Here is a 21089-nt window from a genome sequence, read left to right on the forward strand (position 1 = left end):
GTGACGGGAGGCGACCGATTTACAATCTCAGACTCATTTCTAACGGGGCAGGATGGATGGGGTGTGAGACTCAAATCCACTGTAGCGGTGGTTCTAGAAATGCAGGTTTCACTTATTCATAAGTAAGTCAAAGAAATTAAATAACCTTCCCTCCAGAGGCACCTAGGAAGACTGGCTACATGTGTGTGAAATAAAAATTAAGCAGCTCTCATTTATTGCTAGGAAATGACGCCAAGGCTAACAGAGACATCTGAGGTTCACAGATACTCAAAAACGAGATTTCGTTCCATTGTTTGAACTTAATGAAGTAAACCAGACACAGGGAATTAAACCTGACTTTTTTTCATCTGCCCAACTGACCAGAACAAGTGTCAGGGAGTGTCGATGGCACATGAAGGCGGGTAGCACAGGGCGAGGGGCAAGGCGCGCAGACTGCAGCTCTGAACCATGAAAAACTGACTTCGTGGGGTTGAATCCTTACAAAACAACCAGGACACTTCTTGTTCACAGGGGTGGCGAAAACATGATGTTAGTAAATGACCAGACAGCTGAGCAGACATCAGAAACCGTACATCAAGGATTCTATTCCTGAGAGCTCGACTGGAATTCAGGTCCCAGCAACCAAAACCTTTGCGCAATCTTCAAGTGGACAAAAAGATGCCATATTCAATTAAAAAACACACAGAAAACACACATGAATTGCTTTTGTTTTATTTATGGACCACTTAAAATCCAAGATTCTTTTTAAAATCAAATTGACTGGTACTTTTAAATTCTTGATATCTTTTTTCAAGTTTGTTTTCCCGTGTCTATTCTTCCCCCAAAATTAACAAAGTACTTAGTTCTGATAGAAGAATTAAAAAAAAATTTTTTTAAATGCCTACATCTAAACAAATGATCTCTTTAAAAAGCTTTTAGGTTAAGAGACTGAAAAGAGTGAGGCACCTAAGGCTAGAGGGAAGGAAAAGCTTTGGATTGCTGTCCTCCACACAAGAACCTTTAATGGTCAAAATTAGAGTTTATATAGATATAGTTACAGAAAATGCATAAACATTAAAGACATTTGTCACGTATATGTGAGGTTAAATAGTCATATGAGGTATATGTGAGGTTAAATAGTCATATGAGGTCTGTTAAAAAACAAAATTCAACCAAGTAAATTTGAAGATCTAATTGGCTTTACTAAACGATTCATGGATTAGGCAGCATCCCACCTGGCAACCCAAAGGTGGCTCCAAAGAGGGGCCAAGGAGAGGCGTTTACAGGCAGAGTGGGGCAAGGACGTTAAGAGTGAATTTGTTCAGACAGCATGACCTTCCCTTAGGGGAAGTCAGGGGTCTTAGCAGACAGATTAGATCCTAGTGCTGACCAGGAAATTCCAAACTGGTGAGGAAAGAGTGAGCACAGTGAGTGTGTCGAACAGAGTCACTCTAACCAAGCTGCTAGAATTGCTAACATTATGAGGGTTGAGGCAGGAGGAGAGACTCCATTCCTGTTGTATCAGCCTGGGAGTTAAACTTTCAGAGCTTCCCGTCCTGTCAATGCCTGGACCTGTGTCAGGCCTCTGGGTGACCCTCCGCTTGCCTGAGGCCTCAGTATCCCGACCATGTGACACCCACCTGATAGCCATCATCCAGACCACACGATGTGACCAGACTCCCTGGCATCCGCCGTCCAGACCCCTGACATCCGACTAATAACCCTCCTGGACCAATGCTAAGGCTGAGAATGAAGGACCAATTATTCTCCAGAATGTATTTTTTACTGTAACAACTCAACTTTTCTGCCTTTTCTTGACACTTCTAGGTTTTTGCTTAGCTGCATTCCCAGTTCTCAAACTCTAAGACCCTTGAATAAAATCTTTTTTATGTATTTCTAGCACAGCCTCTGACTCTCTGAGTTAGTTCAACGTTGGTTTAAAATCCCACTCCTGGGAAAGGCTGAAACTGCAATTAGTTATTATTCTTGGTGGAATTTAGCAAAAGTGACTCCATTTGGGGTCTGTTGCTTCTTTAACAGGTCAAACCAAAAATATTTACCTCACAGCATCAGCTGCAAATTGTGAGGCCCGAGGCTATCAGAGTCAATTTTGTGGATTTATTTGGAGTTAATAAATATATTTCTTAAGTTTTGCAGCCTCTTGAGTGTCAACTGCACACATTTTTAATTCCACAAATATTTGAGAATCTCACTGATGTCACAGACTGTGCTGCAGGAGCAAGACAACAAATAAGGTGGTAAACTGATAATTAAATTGAGCAGGTAAATCTCTACCAAGTACATCTTAGTTCCAACACACGTATGAACGAGAAGAGCTACTTTCAGAGAAAGACATTTCACAATTTTGATAAACTCTTCAATGCACGTTGCTTTGTAATGGCTACATTAGCCCAGAGGAATCTTTTATTGCTATTACCACTTCTGATAAACAAAAAAAAATTGCTGCAGGGACAGTGCCTTCCTCTGCAAACTTCTTGGCATAGGTTTGACTCTGGGCAAAAGTCAGTAGCAGTTACACCCACATCCCAAAGACACAGCCTTCCTGGGGCTGTCACAACCCCAGGGGGTTCTAGGTGGAGAGCAATCTGTCTCTGAAAAGGTGCCCCAGAGGCAGTATGAGCTCAAAGGCTGACCAAGGGTAAGTGATCACAGGATAAGAAGGGTTTGGCCGCAGGCCCTACAATGTGTAAAGAGAAGTATTTATTGAAGTTAGAAAAAAAATCAGTGTGAGGCTGTTTTGGAGAATAGGCAATTTTCGCATGAAATGAAGTATGACATTAGAGTAAGTTACAAAAATGCGCCCTGTGAGCACCTGACCCTCTGCCCCTGCTGGACAACGTCCACTATGGCGACACATTATGAATAAGAGGTCGGCACATGTTTAAACTCCCTTATTTTGTTTTGAGCAGAAGTATATAATTTAGCAAGTGTCAATTTTGGTAGTTTCCAGTGAAGAGTGTCCCGGAGCTTTCCATGCTGTTTTGTATCATGACTGAAATGGGCACCAGGAGACTGGGCAGCGAGAGAGGGGGAGGTATTCTGATGAGGCCAGTCAAAACGAAGGGTGAGCTGTGTGCACCTAAGGTTGTGTATGATGAAAAAAATAAGATTTCATAGGAAGATTCTCATGATTGAGAGGCATTATGTGCATTCACAATTGTTTATTACGACAAAAAACAAGTTCATCATGAACATTTTAAAAATTCAAATTTTATACCCAGTTCTGGGTTCCTAGAATGGGGAAGGTCTTCTTATTTTTAAAAAGTTCAATTAGCATAAAAGTCTTCAATAATAATCATAATCATAATAATATTATTGAATCCTTACTGTAGAGCTAGGTCTCTGCTTGGCATCTAATGTAAGTTATTTAGTTTCCTTTTGGTGCTCTCTGAGAAGACCCATCTCGGGGCAGGAGAGGAGTATTAGAAGCACAGAGCATTCAAATTCTGCCCTTCACTTGCTTAAAATCTTGGAGCCTCAGTAAGTTCAGGCTAATAATAGCCCTGTCCTCACAGAACAAGTGAGTGAAAAAAGTAAAACACTCGGAAAATGCTCATCAGCTGTTACAAAAAATGAAGCTGAGATCACTTAAGTAACTTGCTCAAGGCAACATTGATAAGAAGTGGAAATACAAGAATTTAAATCCTAGGCAGTCCAAGTTCAGAGAACTCTCTCTCAACCACTCTACTATCATATAAGAAAAATTGTAAAGGTGAAATTAAATTGCCTGAAGTAATTTTCTCTTCCTGGGCACACAGCTACGTCAAATCTGCAAGCATTTCTTGCAGGTAGATGAGGGCATGAAAACAATGGGTAAGAGAACTTCGGAAAGAACGTTTGAGCCTGAGCGTTGAGGTTTTGGAAGCAGCTGAATTGGCAATTCCAAAATGCAAGGCATCCTCTGTGCTTCTCTGTGAACGTGAAACTTCTGGATGATGTTGAATAAAAACAGCTATAGACTTCCTCTTCTGAATATAATTAGAATTAATATTATGTACATTAGGCATCTGAGTTCTATTTCTAGCATTACCAAGTTCCTTATGTCCTCTTTATTGCAAAAATAAGTCCAAAAGCAGGCGTTTCCCTATCATCCCAGGATAAATCTTCCTTAAGACAAACGCCAGGGTACACTTGCTGCACAGCAGCTTACTCAGCAGCTACACCTAGTGGATTTCCTGAAACATTGCTCTTCCACTTTCTTCATAGTAGACACACTGAAGGAAAGCACACAAAATAGTGCACTTTATTAATACAGTGCCTGAAATTCTTATTGCACCAAAATCCTCGACAGCTTCATTTATTCTGTATGTGTGTATGTGTTTCTGTGTGTAGGTTCCCATATTTAAAACATTACTGTGAAACAGAAATTTTAAAAGAAATCTTGAGATGCCAAGATGTCAATAGATTGAATGGAAGCGACTACACTGACACTCTCCCAGGACCAAACTGGAATTACAACTAAAATATAGAAAAACCATCTGGAATAATCAACTGAAGATGAGCTGGAGAGCACCTTCACAACCAAGGACCTAAAGTGGAGACCACATAGAGAATGGTAGGGAGTACAGAGGCGCGAGAGGGCTGCCTGGGCTCCCACAGGCAGCAGCTGAGGGTCCGGAGGGAGATCTCAGCTGTGGGGGTTCCCACTGAGAACTCTGGGGTCTAAACCCAAGCTGGGGTCCCCAACCAGAGCACCAGAACTGAGAAAGGTGCCCACATAACATCTGGCTGTGAAAAACAGCAGGGTTTCTGTCTGCCAGGGAGAGACGGCTAGAAATGCAGGCACCCTCTAAAAGAGCCAATACACAAAATTTCATGTGCAGCCACTCACCTTGGTCTCCAGCAGAGGGAGGGCAGAGTGGACTGGAGCTGTATGAGGAGAATCCAGGATTGTGGGCTCTGGAGATACAGCTCAGAGGTCAGGCCTCTGGACTCCTGTGCTGTCATTCCCCCATACAGCAGAGGACATCTTTCTCAGGCAGACATTTAGCTTCCAAGCAGCTTTTGCCCAGGGGGAAGCAATTGTCCCACCCATTGAAAACCTCTCAACCCACTCTGTGGAATTTCTACAGCCTGAGGCTCATTAAGAGAATGAATAACAATCATCTTCCCCACCCAGTGGAGTTTCCACAGCCTGAGGCTCATTGAGAGACTGAATAACAATCAGCCTCAGGTGCTTTGAGTCTTTGCCTGATTTGCTTTTGGACTCAGGGCTTGGAAAAGCAGACCTTGGTCCCTTCCAAATGCACCCAGCCCCAGCAGAGGAAACCACAAGCTGCAAAGTACAGAAAACTTCAAACAGGGGACTCGTGGCCAGTCACAAACAGTGTCTGACATTGGCCCGCACCATAGACCATCCAAAAGACTGGGAGTCCTAGCAGATCTACCTAATACATAAAAACAAACCCAAACAGGCAGCCAAAATGGGGAGACAAGAAATCAAGCCCCAAGTGAAAGAACAAGAGAAGTCTCCAGGAAAAGAGCTAAATGAAACGGAGATAAGCAATCTATCAGATATAGAGTTCAGAATACTGACTGTAAGGATGCTCAACAGCATGAGAAAAGAAATGGAAATTACGAAGGAAATTAAGAATGACATAGCAGAAATAAAGAATACATTGGAAGGAAGGAATAGTGTTACAGCTTAACAGCAAGAACGACAAAGGTCGCCACACTCAGAGTCAAATGTAGAAGCAAAGTTTATTGCCCTAGCAGATGACAGGGGCACCGCACCCAAATCTGCCATACCCCCTACACTGGCAGCATTTAAAGCAGAAAACCATCTCCTCCTTGGCTGGAGGGGGATGAGCTGTTTTAATGGTCTTGTGAAAGCAGTTGGGTACAGAAGCCAAAACAAGCATTAGTTAATTTATCTTAGGCACCATCGTAAATTTCTGTTCCCAGAACCAGGGGCAACTTAAAAAACATTCCCTTGTGTAAAGGTCAGAGCTTAATCACAGAGTTTCAGTTGATTTCTTTTCCCAAGCTTGTGAGTCCAGGTGGGGTCTTGGGCCATAAGTCCAGATTACTATGAGCCCAGATCAATAGCAGATTAGGGGAAGCTGAGGATTGGGTCAGCCAATTAGAAGACAGGATAGAAAAAAATCACTCAATCAGAGAACCAAAAAGAAAAAACAATTAAAAAACAGGAGGACAGTCTAAGGGAGCTATGGGACAATATGGAACATAACAATATTCACATCATAGAAGTGCCAGAGGAGGTCAAAAGTAAGCAAGGGTTAGAGAACCTGTTTGAAGAGATAATGGCACAAAACTTCCCTAAACTGGTGAAGGAAAAATCACACAAGGTCAGGAGGCACAGAAAGTCCCAAGCAAGAAGAACCCAAAGAGGCCCATGCCCAGACACATCATAATTAAAATGCCAAAAATTCAAGACAAAGAGAGAATCTTAAAGGCAGCAAGAGAAAAGCAATCTGTTACCTACAAAGGAGCTCCCATAAGGCTGTCAGCTGACTTCTCATCAGAAACTCTACAGGCCAGAAGGGAATGGCATGAAGTATTCAAGGTAATAAAAAGCAAGGATCTGAAACCAAGACTCCTCTATCCAGCAAAGCTATCATTCAAAATAGGTGGTGAAATAAAGAGCTTCCCAGACAAAAAAAAAAAAAAAAAAAAAAGCCTAAAGGACTTTATCACCACCAACCAGCATTGCAGGAAATGTTAAAGGAACTGCTATAATCAGAAGTAGAACTAGAGAAAGAGAGAAACATGAGCATAAAAAAATAAAATGGTAATAGATAAGTACCTATCAATAACCTTAAATATAAATGGATTAAATGCTCCAATCAAAAGACATAGGGTAGCTAAATGGATAAGAAAACATAACCCAAATATATGCTGTCTACAAGAGACCCACCTCAGAACAAAAGATTCACACAGGCTGAAAAAACAACAACTTCTGTAGGACTTTAAAGGGGAGATTGACAGCAATACAGTCATAGTAGAGATTTTAACACCCCATTGACTTTACTGGATAGATCTTCCAGACAAAAAAATCAACAAGGAAGTAAATGACACAAAAAAGTCAACAAGGAAGTAAATGTCAGATGGATTTAATTGACATTTACAGAACATTTCACCTCAAAGCTGCAGATTATACATTCTCCTCAAGTGCACATGGGACATTCTCAAAGATAGACCCCATGTTAGGACACAAAACAAGTCTCTACAAGTTCAGGAAGATTGAAATCATATCAAGCATCTTCTCAGACATTTACACCATAGAATACTAGGCAGCTCTAAAAAGAAGCATCTCTTACCCTTTGAGACAGCATGGTGGGACCTGGAGAGTATTATGATAAGTGAAATAAGCCAGTGAGGGAAAGATGTGTCACATGATCTCACTCATATGTGGAATCTAATGAACAAAATAAGCCCATGAACAAAATAGATCCAGAGACAAAGAAGCATGGAATAGACTGAGGAATCTCAGAGGGAAGGCAGGGGTGGGTGGGTGGGGGGAGAGATTAATCTAAGAACTTATATGCATAACCCATGGACACAGACAGTAGTGCGGTGAAGGCCTGGGGGGAGGGGTTAAGGGTGAGGGATCAATGGGGGGAAAAGGAGGACATTTATAATACTTTCAACAATAAAGAGCAATTTTAAAATAAATAATTAAAAAAGAAATCTTGATACTATATTACCAGTGATATTTAAATTCCAATTGTGCCTGCAAATGGTCTTCATAATCTTGATTTGGTGAAATTGTTAAATCTAACTCTCACTCACTTATTCAGCTATGCCAATGGCTACCATTCATTGAAAATGTAATATATGTCAAATAATGAGCTAGGTGCTTTTACCTTTACCTTGTACACATTTCACAACAACACTAAGACAGAAGTATACTTATTCCCACTTTGCTGTTGGGGAAACTGAGGCTTCCATGACTGGCAAGCTCCCCTCAAGGCCATGCAGCCGCTGCCCAGAAGTGGTTGGGGACACCTTTCCAGAGTGTCTGACTCCGGAATCTGTCAGGGTCGGGGACACAAACAACATGGGACACATGAAGTCTCAAACAGCCAGACGGAGACAGAGAAACACGCTTGGAATGTTAAACAGCGGGTGGTAGTGTGAGAATCAGTGACATTTTATTCTGAGGGAGCTTCATGGTCCACGAGGACTCCATGGGGCAGGATTAAACTACACTTTGACCACATGCAGCATCTAGACCAGAAAGCGGAAGGGAACAATCTCCAGGGTGATGACAAGGAGGTGGGATTAGCCTGGCCTATCCCCACAATCGCCTTGATTCAGGATGCTGGTGGTGAGATGTCGGGGACATTTCAATCATAGTGATCAAGGGTTAGAGCCCAGAGGTGTGTTTGTTGTGGCCAACACCATCTGTACCTGTGACTGGGACAGCAGGGGACCCTCTGCTGGCATGACCAGGACAGTGTCCAGCTGTGGCAGAGAGGTGAGGTGAGGAGACTCACCTGGTGACCATCCTACCGGATCCTGAGCACTTTACCATCCTGCAGGATCTCAGGGGACAGAGCAACTCTCCTGGCTCAGCCTGGAGCGAGGGTCAGGGACTGCCAAGTGACATCCCTCCCATGAAAGCTGATGCCCAGAAGAATGGAGATAAATTTAAACACATGGTAAGTAAATAATAAAAAATAATTTCCAATTAGATGAGGACTTTGTGATTGTTCTGGAGAAAACAGAACAAAGCAATGGGACAGTGAGTGACGTGGGGGAATGGGTGCCAGGATTCTCCTGTCTTATATCTGCAGTCAGTAAGGAGGCTTCTTGAGAAAGTTTCCGGCAGCTGCAGCAGGCAACAATAATGTGGGAAGGAGGCAGCCATGAAAGTCGGGGGGAGCGTCCAGGCAGAGTGGGCGTTTTGAGGGAAAATATACCATTCAAAGCAGGGAGGGAGCCCACGTGGAAACAGTTGCAATGGTCCAAGTGACAAGAGATGGTGGCTTCCCAGGGGGCTGTCCAGTGGACCCAGTGAGACGAGGTCATATTCAGGCTGTGGTTCAGGTGAGGAACCAAGGCTTCCGGAAAGGCTGGGTATGGAAGACCTGTGTGCAACTCAGAAACTTATAGGTCTGAGCAGCAAGGGGTACGCACCGTGGACCAACGTGGGTCAGACTGAACTTGCAGGCCAGGCAACCAGGGCGGGAATCAGTAATTGCCTCGGTTCTGTTAGGGAAGGTTTTTCTCCTGTGCACTGCTAGGCCCCCTGCTGCGTGACTGCACGTGGACCTTCCCCTGCTCACCAGACTCTTGGGACTGGCAGTTGAGGCAGAAGGAAAAAATGGTCAGAACCAAACACGGAGAAAACAAATTCAAAAATTTATTTTGGCAAAATGGCATCTCAAAGAAACATTACTTCTTACACTACTATAAACAAGAAACCTACTAATAGGCAGATATGTATACAAGTTGAAACATACTTTTAATTTGCATTAAGAACTTTACTCAAATGGGACGTAGTTATATCAACACGAAGCCCTGCTTTTATATGACGTTCACATCCTCGCTCTGCTGAAATGTGCCCGGCTGCCACCTCTGAGATGGGGCAAGAAGACCCACGGGTGGCAGGATCCCCTCTGTTTAGAAGAAGGCGTGCTGGATAGCCCCGCAGGCCTCCAGGCGCCCCACAGCCCTCTCTGTGCCCTGAGACTGCAGGAAGCATCTGTGACTCCCAGTGGGGGACCTGGGGAGACCAGAGCAGGAGCCAGGAAGCCACGAGAGGGCGTTCCAGCTCTGTCCCGCGGGCAGGCTGCGCTTAGGGCTTGGGTCCTCAGCGCTCTGTTCTCTCCGCCTTCCTCTCCTCCCTCCTGGGCGTGAGTGTGGACCCTTGCTGGCCCCTAACCTTGGTCCCTCCTCTGTAAGCAGTTTCTTCATTACAGTCTCCCCAGCCACCCCTTGAGTCTGTACCAAGAGCTCTGGGGGTCAGGTTCTCCTACCCCCCGGACTTAGGAGCTAGCTGGTGAGTGACTCCCATCAAGGCTGCTGGTCCCCACCCTGCTCCACCCACCCTGCCCCTCATCACTCGGGGCTGGGTCTCCCTTGCGGGTGCTTTCAGGTCGTCCTAGTTGTTTCTCTCTCCTTTCCACGGAGTTCTTTTTTTTTTTTACCTGGCACCACTGGAATCCATGATCTAAAAGCATCAAACTGCAATACAGAGAAAAATAACTTGTTTTGAATTAAAGCAGATACAATACATGATTCCCTGCCTCACAGGGATGGGGAGAGCACTGGTCAAAGAGACGCCCCGGACAGTAAGCCAGCTGTTCCCACTTAATGCTTTGCTGTTCTCCTCAGTGCTGCTGTGGGCCTTTGGATAGTCAAAGTAGTCAATCAAAATTTGATTTGTGCAAGGATACGAAACCTTTTTTTCCATGATAAATGCAGAGAAAATTTGGAAGTGTTTCCTCCCAAACCCCGTGGCCCCAGGAACTCTCCATCTACTGGGATATCCAAAGGGGATGATGACATTTCCGTTTCCATTTTCCATGAGTTACAAAACACCGACTAGTCACTTTTAGTGAACTACCCCCCAAATATGACTGGTGGTGTTGAACACCAGATTTGAAACCAGCCACACATCACACTAAACTTTCAGTCTCACGCTCTGAATCTCATCTCAACACATTTGAACCTGGGATGGACACCTGGTCATACAGTTGACTATATGACTTTTCAGAAGCATAAAATAACATTTTTCTTGTAGGAGCATGTGGCTGTCCAAGGACTCGGAGTAGGAAAGGCGTGTAGACGCGTGTCTGTGGCTCCAGTGCACAAAAACCAAGCACCTGGGTGCGTGTTGGAGGGAGCGCAACTCAGTGCCCCCCAGAGAGAGCTTCCTGATGATAAGATTTGACAGAGGCCAGAGGTCCCCTCCCTGTGGACCTGCTTAAGATTTTAACCTGACGACCCCCAGCATGTGCTAGACTAAAGTTCCAGTTATACATCGTTGGTCATTGTTTAGAGACAGAAGAAAAGGCCACATGATATCTGTGATACTATTATGCGGATGCTGATATCACCTCGCCTGCAATACGGAGACCCCGAACAGAATGTCTTACAGTTCTCTGTACCCGGAGAATATGCTCTTCTGAATGAAAGCCCATGAATTTTAGAATTAAAATTCAGGTTTGCTAGTTCAGAACTCTAACACTGGATATATTCCAGACTTTAAGATTTTATGATTTACTTAAATCTAAAATTAAAATTAAACACTTCTGTTCTGGAAGTACTATTTTAAAAAACGAAAGGACAAGCCACAGACTGGGAGAAAATATTTGCAAAACATGTGATAAAGGGTTTGTATCCAAAATATGCAAAGAACTCTTAAAATGACAATAAGACAATGAACAACCCAATTCAGAATGGGCAAAAGACATGAACAGACTCACCAAAGATACACAGACGACAAATAACCACATGAAAAGATAACATCAGGTGTAATCAGGGAGAAAGGAATTTGCTCACCTGACTCTCACCAAGGGGGAGCTACCAGCAGAAGATGAAGATGACCTGGTCACTGACACGATAGACGAAGGAAACCACAGTCGTCGAGCTTCCCGGGGCGCACGTGGAGGTGAGCTGCCTGTGAACCCAGAGAGCCGCCTGGAAGCAGAGGGGTTGATTTTCATTTGTCCTTGGAGCAGTCGTGCCTCAGTCCCCACCTCAACTCTCCCTGCAGCAGCCAAGCATCTGCCTTCCAGAGAGGAGAGGAGAGACGGTTCTCTAGAAAATAAATCACCTAGGACAATTACACATCCCTTTTTAATATTTGGGAAACCTTCAGCATAATGATCAACTCCCTATCAAATTATCCCAAAGGAAGCCCCTAAATAAGGCCCACTCACCTTTGTGGGTGACACCACTCAGTGGGAACAGAAAATGAAGCCTCTCCAGACATTTAAGAAAATGAAGCCTCTCCAGACATTTAAGTTGAATTTAAGGGAACCACCTCTGGGGAGAGATCAAAGTAAACCAGCAGGTATGATCATTCCTGAGAAACCAACTCCTAAGAAATGAGACACAAACAACATTTTTATTGTCTATTGTTCACCTAATAGTACAGTTTAGGGTTTCAGTCAAGCAAAGGTGTCCCTTTGATGTATTTTTAATTAGTAAGATAAACCGTATGAAATTGACATTCTTATAGGTAAAAATGATAAAATATCAGCAATTTCACATATTCAACATAATGTTTTTTAAAAAACAGAAAGGAGAATGGAATAATAGAATTATTCCAATATCTAGGCCAGCAACCAAAGAAGTAGGAAGGAGTGGAGAGTTTTATAATCGTATAATCGTAGCAAGATCTGGGCTTGAAAATTTACAAAACAAGTTGAATTTTAACTCTTGTTAAATCCAAGACCAGGTAAATGAAGCTACCTGCCAAATACAGCTTTAATTTGCAGGTGATTAGTGGAGAAGGTACCAGAATTCAGAGCAACCGGCTCCATGCCCCGGCTTCCATTACCTGTACAATATTGGCTACATGAAACCTGGGGGGCGTGAGCCAGAGGCAGTGGTAAGAGAAGGAAGCCTTACACACAAGAACATGTGGCCACGAGCCCGGGTAATTAGAGAACATCATGTTGACAGCAGGCTCTTGAATTGACCCAGGGAAAAACATTCATGACACTGATTCCAAGGATAAACCTGAAATATTCCAGATGTGCAGCAACTAAACCTTCACTTGGAAGGAATGACCCAGATAACTGCACAAATGTCCATGTCCAAAAATTAAAATGAATTTATGCTCACATAAAAATGTAGGAAAGACTCTTGTCAGATTTTTGGAGACTAAGCAAATGTGCCCCACGCACATGCAGAGATACGTGCACATGTGGACACACAAGCATGCACATGCACACAAGTCATGCACACATGCATGTGCAAATACACACTTGTCCACACATGTACATGATTATGCGCACACATGCGTGCACACATGCCCACACATGAGCTATCCAAGCAAAAAACAAACAAGTTACCTGGCAACTGGGCTGCGCCACTGGCAGGGCTGTTGTCTGCGCATCCTTTTGTTCTTGTCTGGAACAGAATCCTTTCTGTTCTGGAACAGAATCCCATGTGCTTCTCAGTCTAGCTCAGTTCCCTTTAGAACCACAGGGCACCTCTGAGCCCATCAGGCCTGGCTTCCTTTTCCCTGTCTCTCAGCCTCTAGGACAGGCAACACCAGCTACAGGGATGACAGCGTACACCGTGGATGGACGGAGATGGTGCCTGGAGAGTCATTTCCAGTACATCCTGGTCCCAACAATTTATAAATATCCATGAGGTGATGGAATATATGACTGAAACCAAAAGACACAGCTGAGTCACAGCCTCACAAAGTGAGCATTTTGCTGCAACCTCAGAGTGGCAATGAGCGGTCGAGTTGTCAGAAAAGATTAAGGGACTAATGTTTCGTGCAGACCCGAGACATCAGCACCTCCGTTTCTGCAGCCCCACTGAAGTTCACAGCCATTCCCCATCCTGCCCCACCTGGAGACCTCCACTCCAAGGACAGAAACCTGCACTACAGAAGAACAGTGACCCCTGCATGGCATCTGTCACAGGGCCCACGTGGCTGGCTGAGACACTCACGCTCTTCCCACGGGTGCCTGTGTCACCAAACAGCAAACCCAGTGGTCACCGCTGAGGTCAGCACCTCCTACAACAAAGAGGGAAATCACCAGGGCATCAGTTCAGGTTGTCTGCAGTGAAGGGAATCCTCTCTCCCGAAATGTAGCACAATGAAGTCCCATCACGGCCATGGGACCATCACTAGTGCTGTGCTCTGACATTTGGCGATTGCCTAATGTCCTCAGAGTTTTCATTCCATGTGAATACAAACCTCCTTGATCTAGAAAAAAGCATTCAATTTCCACAGAGAGCCCACATAGCCCAGGGTGTCGTGGGTCATTCGTGTCAACTTCAAATGTGGCCCTCACTGCATTTCACATCACCCAACTTGAGCGAGAGAGCACAGGACAGGCTCTGTGAATGCCAGCAAGTCACAAGAGTCCTCAGGCTGCCTCACTCGCACTGGACAAAGGAGGTGCCATGGTGCCGGAATCCAGACCAGGGAGTAGCATGGGGCATGGGCCTGAAACTGCACTGCCCTGGGGATCAGTGCTGATTACTTCTAGGTGTCACGACCTTGTCTTTATTGACACCTTACATTAAACAGATGCCACTCAACAAATGCAAAAGGACACAGACCACCCAGCATGCCGTGAGAGTCCCTGTGAGCTGAGACCACGCGAGGCAAACAAGAGACACTTAGAACACCTCTCGTCTCCCACAGCAGAGCCCGAGAGCTGTGGCCTGCAAATTCACATGGCACCATCCTTTCTTTTAGAAATGTGTTTAGATTTTATAGATTTTTGCTAGATTTTGTTGTGTAAGTTTAATGTACTGAAAGGTCTTAATTAAAGATTTTTAGATGTTGAGTAAAATGTTCACCAGTCTAGTTTGTCATATATATAATAAAACTGCCATATAATTTATTTTCCTTTAAAAACATGCTTCTCATACAAATTGCCCAAGGAACTTTTATTTAGAATTTAAGGTCATTTGGGGCTTAGTGTCATGTAAACAAAATTCTCCAAAATGGTAGGGTCCTTTTTTGGGGTGTTACAGGCCATGGTCAGCCAGGTTGCCAGCTGTTACAAAAACAATTCCTTCCTGGCCTTGGAGCCCAGATGCCTGGGGCTGTGCCCATGCAGTTTCCATTAATTCCTGAGTGTGGTGTGTTATAGAAAGACAGACACACCTTTAACTGCAGCATTTTGATCTGACAAAGTCACACATATTTCTATTGCACTACAGTGGCCCAAATGCTGTCTTGCTGGAGGGCTTAATTCTGAGAGAAACGTGTTCTCGGTGCCCCGAGTTTACTGGGAGTTTGGAAACAGTGTGTCTGGGGGAAGAATCCACAAGCCCTTTTCACCAGGCATTGGGTTTCAGAGCTTGGACATGTTCCTCTGAACTTCAATTTTCTTCTAGTTAAAGAAAAATAATATCACCTCTTAGGGCAGATATGTGGATTAAATGTGTTGCCTGAGGAAATGCCTGGAACAGTGTTAGGCCCAGAAAGAGGAGTCAGTATGAGGCAGGAGAGTAAGAGGCTGGAAAAATTTCTTGGCAAATGGGATGGGGAAACTGAGACAGATGGCTGAACAAACTGGCCCAGCAATTTACAGCTAGATACAAAACGTCCCCAGGTACACAGCAACAGGCAACACTGGAGCGGGACCTCACCCCCGAGTGGCCTTTCCTCCCCTGGCACATTGCAGGTCCTGAGGTTTGGACCCCCTGACTTTTCCTCCATAGAGATAACATCTAGGCCTCAGTTGTATTTCAGGTTCAAGCCCAGAAAAGCAGCAAAACCAGACTGGTTATCGCAGGACCAGCTGCAATGACCAATAATCCCCTGCCCTGGTGCTGGCCAATCAGTGGAGACCATGACCCTAAAAAAGCACACCTGGAAAGATGATGAATATTCTGTTGAGATCTCCCTTGAGACCTCCCCTAAACTCCCAGCCTTTAAAACCCTCACTGCCCCCCCCCCCCGGAAAAGTTCCAGTATGAGCTCTACCTCCCAGGAGCACCCCCTGCCCCAGCCTTTTCCATCCCCTCTTTTTCCCCCACAGGCAGGCATCTCCTGTACTCAAAGGGACACCACAAGACTTGCAATCAGGGGAGCAATAGGCAGCAGCAGCTCCTCCCAGGCTAACCCCCTGACCCTGTCCCCAAGTAGAATTGTTTACGGCGATTCCTTGAAATGAATGACATAATCGATCTAAAAGTCAGGTGCAAGTTGGGCTCAATCCTCTCAAGTTACAAATCAAACAATACTATGTGCAATCAATAAAACATCATTGATTGAAATTCACTGAAGTTAAATTTGAGGGCTTATAAAATAAACACAATCTGAGAAATGCAATGTTACAGGTTAATGTTATGGAAAATCAGAATAAAAACTGGCCTTCCTGGGCCTGTTCCTGCTGAAATTGCCATCAGCACACTGAGTTTCACTATAAACGTTTCCATGATCACACTCTTAGATTAAGCAGATTTTGCAGGGGTTACAAATATGCAAAACGACAGCTCAGTATCTAAATGTCTTTACAAACTAGAGCAAAAGCAATCTAACATGATACCATTTAATTGGGGTAAATATGAGTCAGCATTTTCTCCTGTCCCCACAACCTGTTTCCCAAGTCGAATAAATACAACTGGCAAAGGAATAGTTTAAAAAAGCAAACACAATGATTTAAGAATTTCCAGACTCTTAACTCACAGTCAGTCTTCAGCGAAATATCTATTTTAGGCCAAGGAAAGAAAAAATATTATGATGGCTGGAGATTAGCAAAAAGGCAAAGTAAGGAGCTCAGCAAATTCTCTCTCCAACGTAAAACCTTGACAAAATTGTGAAAAAATAACCATTTCTGAACTCTAAACATTCACCAAAGGCACACAAGTAGCTGAGAAGCATTGATTCAGGAAAACTAGCAAGCCTTGGAAAAGAAACACGGGGCCGAGTGTTTTCATGCAACACTACACTCATCCGGCCTTACCCCCCACACCGGCTGCTGCAGCTGTACCTGGAAGCCTCGGAAAACTCCTGGACTAGAGCATCCCCGAAAACAAAAGGTCACATCCACACAGTCAGGGAAGGTCACGTGACACCCGCTTGAGGGCTTGATGGAGCGAGCACCCAGAAAGCATAGGAGCCATACAGTTGAAAGGGAAACCTGGGGAAGGAGCAGAGCCTTGGAAAGCTCCCACAGGGTCTTGCAGATCTGAAATCCATCTTCATAAAACACACTTCTCTTCTTGGGACCTGAGAAGAAGGGGTGGCCTGACACTCTCTACCCTGGCATTTGCCCTCTAGGGCCCACGTGAATGTGAAGCTGCAGCTGTTAAATGACTAATGGAGCATTGAGGCAGCACTAGGGAAATAAACCACAGGTTAGAGTATATGTGGACACCACAGGCATGTCTGGTTGCCACCAGGAAAAGATGGGCTGTGTATGGCATGGATGGTCTGGAGTTCAACTGTACGCCTGTCTGAAATCCAGTCTCTTGCACCTTACACAGCAAATAAACCCCTGAGGTGCTGGGATGCTAACACTCACCTCCAAAGAGTAGTTTTCCCTAAATTCACGACCAGTCTTTGTAGAGTCGCAGTCTAATAAAACATTATTTTTAAGAAGTATCAAAAAACATAACAGTGACATAAAACGAGAGAAAAACCCAGACTGGGGTTCAACTGGGGTTGAACAAACAGGAAACACCCCTCAGACAATGAGGACCAGGTTCCCATCAGCAGAGAGAGAAGTTAGAGTGGTAGGGTTAAATCAGAGGCATCGACGGGAACTCACAGCTTTGAAAATATGTTCAGACCGGGAGATGAGGAAAGTGCGTGCACGGGCTCATCAGCACACACACCTCTCTAGCTCCAGCTGCTGAGAGATCCCAAAAGCAACGGCACCCCCATCACCATGAGCTCACCTAGCCCCCACATCTGGTTTATAAATGCCATTGAAATACCATCTAAATATCAATAAGAGGAAACCGTGCTCCTTGGAGAATTGGTTGATTCAGGCCGGGGCAGGAACGCCACCAGGTGAGCCTAGAGAATTTATGGGGCAGGAAGGAGGGAAATGCTCAAAGCAGGTGTGGAAACGTGGAAAGGGGACCGCCTGAGAGAGCGCCAGTGACCAAAGCGAGAATAATTTGATCAACAAAATAAATAATAAAAATTCTATTTTATAATAAAATAAAACAAATACCCACGAGCTCATCCTGATATAAATAATTGAATAAATAAATAAGTGGAGAGAAGGGCATCTCTTCCTAACAGAGGTACCATGAATAAACGTAAGAAAAATCAGGGGGATGTGGAACTGTTATCAGAACACCACAGAAATAGTTCTTGCAGGAAGATCCACTGTGGAGGCAAAATCAGTAGTCAAAGGATATATACATAGCTTCAGAGTATCTCCCAAATAATTAATAATTACACGGGAAAAAGTAGAAACCTTAAGACGGAGAAATCCAGTAGATGGTACTTTAACCCAATGATCAGTGTGATGTCATCCATAAGATATTGAGGGAGAGTCTGCAAAGTTACCTGCCCAGCACTGTCCAGAAGTGTCTCTCACATGACACATACTGAGGACCACGGACGGTTAGATTCTAGGCGACACCAAGAAGACACAACAACTGAATGCATAGGGACCTTCTCCTGGGTCCTGGACGTGAGATTTAAAATCGTGTCATTGGAATGCTTATTGAGGACACCAATGGAAAGACATGAAATAATCCAAATAAAGTCTGTGGCTTAGTGAGTAGTTTTGAAAATTGTACTATGATTACATAAGAGTAACATTAGAACAAGGGTGAAAGGTGTGTGGGAAATCTATGTATTATTTTTGCAAATTATCTGTAAGTCTAAAATTATTTCAAAATAAAAAAACACAATTACAATTGAATTTTGTGCATAAAGGGTTTTTAAAAAGGTTCACTTTTTTAAACATTGCTTGACTATGTCTCTGAAGACTGAGCTTCTCCGCTTGGCATTCTCAGGGGTCATGGCTAAACTGCTGTGCTTGGCTGGGTCATTGTTGTGTTTGGCTTTTCTGTATGTTTTTATATGCATGTTTACATTATTTCATAATTGTGTTTTTATTATCATGGCAGTGAAAACAAAGCTGTCCGTCTTTGGGTCCAAGTTCTTGTGCGACTACATCAGCGAAGGATGGAAGGGGAAACCAAGGAAGGAGACTGCTTGAGGCAAGGGGCCTCCTTGCTGAGCTCAGCAGGGTCACCTGAAAACCCCTGCAATCTGTGGGCTGTTGGCTCATATATAAATGATATTTCTGGGAAAGCGACAGATTTTGACATAAATTTGAAACAGAAAGAAACCAGCTCGAGTGCTTTCTCTCTCTTTTCTTGGTCTGGACAAGCCAGGCCGGGAACATGCTGTTCCTCGATCAGATCGCTGGGCTGGTCCATGTCCCTGGGCTGCATCTGGTTCCCACATGTGAGAGCTGGCGTTCCTGTTTGGTTAAGGTGCACGTTCAGATAAAGTCTGTGGGGCCATCTGAGTTGAGGATCTGATGGACTGATCTCCCATCAGATGCCTCAAAAGTTCCTATTGGCCACAGATTAATAGATATCACTTGTGTTGTACTAAGAAGAAACTGATTAAAGAATTCAGTTTAAAACAACAATAAAACACAAATTTAAAATCCCCTATAATTATATTACTTTAAAATGGTGATTAATGTTTTTTCTTTAACATATAAAATGTTCATACTTTAATTTAAATCATATTAAAAATATTGCATGTGTTTCAGGCCCATGGTTTACTAGGTGCTTTCAAAGCTGTTCTCTCGCTTCACCCTCCAACTCTTTTTATAAGAAGGCAGCTGGAGAAGAGTGTTGCTAAGAAAGCACGAGGGGGGAATGTGCACCTACAGCCCTGGGGAGTACTCCCTGCGGCCACACATTTACAGCCTGTTTACAGAAGGATTGTCTGTCTGGACCCGCATCAATACTGTCTCAGATGTCATACGTATTTCTAACACTAGACATCAACAGTGAAAGGTAACGTGAAGAGGAAATTCATGTTTATTCACAGGTGTGATGGTTTTTGCACTGATAACGGAGCAGCAGCGATGGGACAGCTTTGGGGCAGCCTCAGGGAACCGGTGCAGTCGCCTCAGGGCAGCCCGGCCTGTAGCCATCGAGGGACCCGCTGTGTTCTCGGCTCTCGGCACTGCAGGCACCCTCGTCACAGTGTCACAGTGGAATCAGTGTCACACCAAAAAGCAACCGCGATGCTGCGCTGACTGCGCAGCTTCTCCAGTTCAGTTTCTAGAGAGGGGCACACTGTGCGGTAAGGGAATTAGGAAAGCGAGCTCACAAAACAGTAAGAAAGCACAGTGTTAATTTTATATTAACTGTCGCTCACCTTATGCCATGTAAGGGAGGGCTGTCCACGTCCATGCGCGTTGCCCACGGCGATACTCAGGCGATGACGACGGCACAGGCGCCTCATCAGCTGCTGCTGCAGTTGTTAGATTTATCACAACCACACGGACACACATGCAGCTAGCAAGTCTACTAACTGCGCCACATGGTGACTATTCACCATCTCCAGTGGAAGTGGATCCTTATAGAGGAAGAGAAGGAGGAAGAGGAGGAGGAGGAGGAGGAGGAAGAGGAAGAGGAGGAGGAGGAAGAAGAGGAGGAGGAAGAGGAGGAGGAAGAGGAGGAGGAGGAAGAGGAGAAGGAGGAGGAAGAGGATGGGGAGGGGGAGGGGGAGGGGACGGGGAGCCCCCCCCCCCCATTCCCCTGAAGTCAGACCATCCTTTCATCCCCACAGGACAAGCAGACCCCGCTCCTTCCACATCAGGTTCCTGGGACGCACCCATCCCCCCAAAGGCACAAGTGTCATGTAAAAGAAACAAAGAACATGATAAAAATAAAGTTTTAAATAAACTTTAAACTGTGGGAATGCAGGGGACCCGGCTGGAGAACAGAGTGACAGGGACAGTGGGCTTAATGTCTGGTCAACATTCTAAGTCCAGCAAGAAGACCCGAGCAATGGAGAGTTTATATCTACTGACCCGAAATTAAGGATCAGGAATGAGATAAACTCATTTCAATATATTTAATGAATTTCAAAGAATATAAAGCACAAAGAGAAGAACAGCCAGTGTTGGTCATGCAGGTAATAACATAACCTTTTAAGTGCCTAGAGCTTAGGGTTGTATTTCATCCATAGTGTTACAATATTATTTTATTTATCAGTATTGCCATACTCTGAAATGTTACTCAGCCATTGAAATTTGATAATTAAATAACACAAAAAAGTGCTTATGATATATTGTTCAGAGAAAATTCAGGATATACAATTTTATGGGCTATGATGAAAGCTGATTAAAATTTGTCTACATTTAGAGACTGGAATGGAAATATTTTGCATGTTAGTGTGCTGAGATTGTGTAGTCAGAGATTTCTTTTCTTTATGCTGTATTTTCTTAATAATAACAGCTAAAAAAAGAATTCAA

At 44.2% G+C, this 21089-nt stretch overlaps 1 protein-coding gene across 1 annotated transcript in view; it reads right to left on the minus strand.

The window, feature by feature from the left end:
- The window catches only part of FAM110C (family with sequence similarity 110 member C), a 34610-nt gene extending 14588 nt beyond the window's left edge, over positions 1 to 20022 (minus strand). The window contains exon 1 of the mRNA XM_087823894.1: positions 19988 to 20022. Coding sequence (XP_087680020.1) covers positions 19988 to 20022 — 35 coding nt within the window. The remainder of the gene's footprint in view (positions 1 to 19987) is intronic.
- Between the last annotated feature and the right edge of the window lie 1067 nt (positions 20023 to 21089).

This window comes from Miniopterus natalensis, chromosome 13 (genome assembly GCF_054644295.1).
Source record: "Miniopterus natalensis isolate mMinNat1 chromosome 13, mMinNat1.hap1, whole genome shotgun sequence".
In the NCBI taxonomy this organism is placed as follows: Eukaryota; Metazoa; Chordata; class Mammalia; order Chiroptera; family Miniopteridae; genus Miniopterus; species Miniopterus natalensis.